The sequence below is a fragment of the Cryptomeria japonica genome, chromosome 10 (genome assembly GCF_030272615.1).
Source record: "Cryptomeria japonica chromosome 10, Sugi_1.0, whole genome shotgun sequence".
Classification (NCBI taxonomy): Eukaryota; Viridiplantae; Streptophyta; class Pinopsida; order Cupressales; family Cupressaceae; genus Cryptomeria; species Cryptomeria japonica.
In genome coordinates this window covers 367,853,535-367,859,633 of record NC_081414.1, presented here as the reverse complement: position 1 = coordinate 367,859,633, position 6,099 = coordinate 367,853,535, and the positions used below count along the sequence as shown (strand labels likewise).

At 29.5% G+C, this 6,099-nt stretch overlaps 1 protein-coding gene across 1 annotated transcript; it reads left to right on the top strand.

Annotated features, from left to right (window-relative positions):
• The first annotated feature begins 381 nt into the window (after positions 1 to 381).
• On the top strand, positions 382 to 4,483 carry LOC131079947 (protein WUSCHEL-like). Its single transcript, XM_059212496.1, has 2 exons — positions 382 to 489; positions 3,869 to 4,483. The coding sequence occupies exons 1-2, from the start codon at positions 382 to 384 to the stop codon at positions 4,481 to 4,483; spliced, it is 723 nt and encodes a 240-aa protein (XP_059068479.1).
• The last annotated feature ends 1,616 nt before the right edge of the window (positions 4,484 to 6,099 follow it).

Here is a 6,099-nt window from a genome sequence, read left to right as displayed (position 1 = left end):
CTTTTTTGGTATCTCAATGTGCAAATGTGTAATTTGAGTTTATAAAACTGATTTACACTTGGGACTAAAAAACAAACATGATGTAATTCGAGTTTATAAACCCAAATTACACTTATTATAAGGGGAAAAGAGACATGGTGTAGTTTGGGGTTGTAAACCCGAACCACACCTTACATTTCTTGGTGTGGTTGTGTGGTTCAAGGTTACAACCCCAAACTAAACATTGGTGTAACTTGGTTTGGAGAATCAGTGTTGTTCGGAGCTAAAACTTTAACTACACATTGGAAGATTTTATGACTCGGTGTGGTTCGGAGTTAAACTCCGAACTACACCGATTCTTGGTGTTAGCAATATCTTGATGTAGTGGTGTAGTTTAGAGTGATGACTTTGAATGACACGATTTGGTGGTGCTTCAATTTGGAGGCGTTGTTTGGAGACATGGCTTCGAATTACATCGATAAGAAGTTCAATAGTAGCATGGGGTTTAGTGTAATTTGGGACCACAACCCCGACTTACACCAAAGGAATGAACCTCAGTGTAATTCGAGGTTGTGATCCCAAATTACACCAAGTAATATATGGTCGGACATCCTTCAAAAACAAAGACATGGACATGAACATGTAGTATGAAAAATAAATGTTGTTTGGGTTTGTAAGTCCAAACAACACTTAAACCGACATTAGAAATAGAAACAAAGTGATGTTGTTCATACTTACAAACTCGAACAACATCATGGGTAACATACAATCGATTAAGAAAAATGCTTAATGCAAAAACCCTAAACTAAAACAAGGGCACGATTTACATTGTCAAAAACTTAAAAGACAACAAGATGAAGGGAAAAAGACTTACCCAAAAAATGTGATGTAGAGAAAAATTGTTTCCGAAATAGTCTAATCTTCCTCTGAACTGTATGGGGAGAGCAAAGCACAAATTGTTGAAACAACACGACTTCGAATGAAAGAAATGGAAAGCAAAAAGACAAAAAAATGAAAGAAAATATAAACTAATTGTAATACAAATGTTTGACTTTAAATGTGATTCATGCTACATTTAATGTGCATTTCTGAAATGCACCTAAGATGTGTATTTTGGGTTTATAACCCCAATATGTACTTTATACATAATAACAAGTGCAAAATCAGAGTTAAACCCCAAAAATGCACTTATAAATAAAAACTAAGTGTTATAAAGAGAATTTTGTCACTTTTTGAATTGACTCAAATTGAGCAATTTTCATGAAGACAAAAAGAAAGCAAATGGGAGCAAAAATTTACCTCAATTTACATGCTTAGAGCACATGGGCTACAAATTTGGACAAAATTTGTAGGAGTTATCCCATGGTTACGCCATAGCTAAAAATGGGGATCACACACACACACACACACACACACACACACAACTTAGTATGCACATTGATAAATATATTAGTTAGTTAAGTGTAATATTGCATGGTGTGATGATTAAGTTGTGGTGTTGTTATATTGGAGATGAATATTGCATGGTGTGATGGTTAAGTTGTGGTGTTGTTATATTGGAGATGAGGTCCCTCATTTGTGAGATCACCTCTTCAAAAGCGTTTGCCCCTTAAAAAAAGATCAATTAGTTAAGTGGTTGATAACTTCCCATTCACATGCTAAATTCATGTAAATTTTTAAAATAAATTTTGATGTTTTGTGAATTTATTGTTTTGCCAATTCTTACATAATTTAAATATATTTTTATAAATGCAAAGGAATTCTTCTAAAAGAAATTTAAATTAAAGGAATCTCTAAATTTTTTGAAAATAAACACTCCTATACTAAGGTATATTATTTAAATATATAAAAAATTAAAATTTTATTTTAGATTTTTCAAAAATATTGAATTGAAAGATGCTATATTTTGGAAAGATTTTCCTTTGAAAAAGATAATAAACTTGTACTAGAGAGCTTCAAATAGATAACCTTTTCATCTTAATTCAATTAAAAAATAATAATTTTTTTTTCTAAAAAATTGTAGAAAATAATGTTTTATTATGATATAGAATTTTTAAATATATCTCTCTAAAAAATAAAAAACAAAAATACAATAAAATTATTCAAATACATAGATTTTAATTGTAAATTTCAATAAGCTAATTATAAATTCCAATGAATTAATTAAAAATCCCTATGAATTAATTATAAATCCCAATGAACTCATTATAATTTCAATAAACTCATTATAAATCTCAATGAATTAATTATAAATCCCTATGAACTTAAAAAAAAACAAAAAAAAAACATTCATATAATATCTAAAAACACCCCCAATGGATCCAAAACAATCTCAAATAAACAATGAAACCACCAAATAATCAAGACCTATTTGCAATACATGTAAGATACATATAAATTTTAAAAAGTGTGAACCTTATATCCATTGTAAATAGGTCTTAATTATTTTGTGGATTCATTGTTTGATCATTTTTTACATAATATCTCAAGTATTTTTTAAATGTTTATTGAGATTGTTTTGGACCCATGGAGTATGTAATTGGAAAAATAATTTGATTTTAATTTTTATTGATGTTAAATTTTTATTATCTAAGAATTTAATTTTGAGTTCACGGGATTTATGGCCAATTCTTTGGGATTTCCAATTAATTTATTGGAATTTACTTATGATGTTTTTTATTTTTTTCTATATAAATATATTTAAAAGTTCAAATCATTATAGCGTGTTTATGTTATTCGGTTTCTTAGAAATTTCATTCTGTTGAAGCTCTGTAACAAAATCTTATTTTTCAAGAGGAAAATCTTTCCAAGAAATTTCATTCTGTTTGAAGCTCTGTAACAAAATCTTATTTTTCAAAAGGAAAAGCAAGCTTTCCAAGATATGGCATCTTCGACATCAACATTTTCGAAAATTTTTGAGGTAAATTTTCAAATTTTTAGATTTCCATAGTACATGATGTTTTGGAATGCTGTTTTTAGGTTTAAGTGTGATGTTTCTAGGTTTACACCACTAGAAGCTAAACACAATAAATAACATTGTGGATTATGAAAATTATATGAATACAATATTATGTTTATTATTAAATATTGATATTTTGACATGTAAATGGATGTCAAATTTGATTTTTTTTTTTGTTAACATAGTCATTACACTCAACCTTTGTTTCTACTTGCAAATATATATCTTTAATAAATTTGGATTCTTTATCAAGACAATTATATTTTACCACATCAACATTTTTGAAATTTTTTGAAGTAAATTTTCAAATTTTTAGATTTCCACAGTACATGATGTTTTGAAATGCTGTTTTTAGGTTTGAGTGTGATGTTTCTAGGTTTACATCACTAGAAGCTAAACACAATAAATAACATTGTGGATTATAAAAAGTATATGAATACAATATTATGTTTATTATTAAATGTTGATATTTTGACATGTAAATGGATGTCAAATTTAAATTTTTTTTTGTTAACATGGTCATTACACTCAACCTTTTTTTCTACTTGCAAATACATATCTTTAATAAATTTAGATTCTTTATCAAAACAATTATATTTTAATCAATTTCTCAAAAAACAAAAAAATGGAAAAAATAACAAAAGATTATTTACTATTTCTAGATTTTTATGCAAAAAGATATCACTTCTAATTTTTATTGATACATTTTTACATCCCTTATATATAATGAATGTAATAATCCTTGGTGTAACAATTATCTTGATAATCTCTATAAACCATATACCAGAACCCAAAAAATGTCTGACCTTTTTTTCCCTGGGTAAACCTACACCATGATTGCTCTTATTTCTCCTAACTTCGCCATTGTAAGATGTATTGGTTTAAGTCTTATGATGAAATATATTGTTGGACATTTTATTGCAATGGCAGGGTGGTTCAGGCTCAGATTCAAACACAAACAGTGAAGAAGTACAATCAACAGAAAGCAGAAGATGGCGGCCCACATGGGATCAACGCAGAGTACTGGAGCATGAGTGGTCTGTTAAGGGAATCAGAAATCCAAGCAGAGAAGAAATGGATAAAATTGCAGCAAAACTGAACATAGAAGCCAGGAATGTCTACTACTGGTTTCAAAATCAAAAAGCTAGGAGAAAGAAAAGATTAGCGTTGGACACAGAAGCTCAAGGAGGGCAAACTACAATTGTTCTGCCTGTAACACCTCCTGCATCCCAAAATCAGAGTATCACACTTGATGAAATTCATGCTGCTACAATTGTTCTGCCTGCAACTCCTCCTCCTCCTCCTCCTGGATCTCAAAATCAGAGTATCACACTTGATGAAATTCATGCTGCAGCTTTAATGGACAAAAATCAGAGTATCACAGCTGAGGAAGCTCATGCTGCTAAACGCCATGCAGAGGAAGCTCATGCTACTAAACGCCATGCAGCTCTAATGGAGAGTATCACAAGTGTTGATGATGAAGATGCTACTCCTACTCGTATTCCACGCCTTCTTCCATTATTTCCTACAAAGCCAGGAACTTAATTGCATACCTCCATCTCACTTAACGAGCATGCAAGTTTTGAGTTTTTTTAGCAGTTCAAGTAGAAATATTGAGAATTCATCTGCATTTATTTGAACATTGAGTGAATCAAAGATTTTTACACACAAACTATTATATTTGTTTTGGCAAGTTTTTTTGGACTTGAGATTTATAAGTGTTGATGATGAGTTCATGTAGAATTATTATATGATGTGATTTGATCAGAGAATTCATCTGCATTTATTTGAGCATTCAGTGAATCAAAGATTACTGCACACAATCTATTATATTTGTTTTATCAAGTATTTTTGGACTTAACAATTATAGGTTTTCAATTGGTTGTGCTGTTTCTTATTTGTTTAGAGAGTTGTGGTTGTATGTAATTGTTATAATCATGAGTTCAAGTAGAGACATGACATTGTCTGATTAAATTAAAAAATTCATCTGTGTTTATTTTAGCATCATGTAAATTAAACATTCCAGTATATATGATCTATTATATTTGTTCAATTAAATACTATTATACATAAATAGATATAGATATATAGATTTTGAATCGGCTTTTTCTTATTTGTTTTTAGAGTTGTGGCTTCATGTAGCTGTAACAGTGATGAGTTCATGCATTTACTTAACATCAAGTGAATTAACTGGGCTCGAATTGTTGGATCCTTGTTCTAGGATGAGGCAAAAATCATTGGATTAATTTGAGTTAAACCACCTTGACTTTGGGTTGGTTGCTTGTAAGGTTTTGTAGTTTTTTCTATCCGTTGCTGTCTCTTGTGTTCCATGTTGTCCTGTTGTGCTTAATGTGTTGTTAGTGTGTTGTTTATGGTCTGTTGACCTGTCTGGTTGCCTCCAAGCTTTTTGTTAAAGGGCCAACACCTTGGTACTGCTTCTTTTATTATCAAAAACATCAAGTGCTTTCTTAAGTGAATAGATATAGGCATATATAGATTTTGAATTGGGTGTTTCTCATTTGTTGATAGAGTTGTGGTTAAATACCAATTCAAGTAGAAATATTGTATCATTTGATATTATTAAAGAATTTATCTGCATTTTTTTAGCTTGAGTAAGTGAACTAAACATCACAACACACAATCTACTATATTCATTTCATTAAGTACTTTTATACATGAATAGACATAGATATGTAGGCTTTGAAGGCTTTGAATTGGTTGTTTATTATTTGTTTATAATTTATTGTGGTAACATGTAAAGTAATGATAATGGATAATGAGTTCAAGTAGAAATATAATATGATTTTATTAGAAAATTTGTACTGTATTCAGTCTGTTAAGTATTGTTGTACTTGAATAGATAAAGATATATAGGTTTTGAATTAATTGTTTCTTATTTCTTTATAGAATTTTGGTAACATGTAACTATAATGATGATGTGTTCAAGCAGAAATATGATATGATTTAATTAGAGGATTCATTTATATTTATTTGAAAATCAAGCGAACCAAAGATTACTACACATAATCTACTATTTTCTTTTCATTAAATGCTTTTGTACTTGAATAGACATAGATATATAGGTTTTGAAATGGCTATTTTTTATAGAAATGTTTAACTACTCCTATAAAAACCCCTCCATGAACCATAGCCTTTACAAT

What these genes read in the sequence shown, in the direction of transcription:
- LOC131079947 (XM_059212496.1), top strand. Translation starts at nt 382, where the DNA reads ATGACTTTGAATGACACGATTTGGTGGTGCTTCAATTTGGAGGCGTTG. An exon ending in ATAGTAGCATGGGGTTTAGT is followed by an intron (nt 490 to 3,868) that starts GTAATTTGGGAC and finishes TTGCAATGGCAG; the next exon opens with GGTGGTTCAGGCTCAGATTC.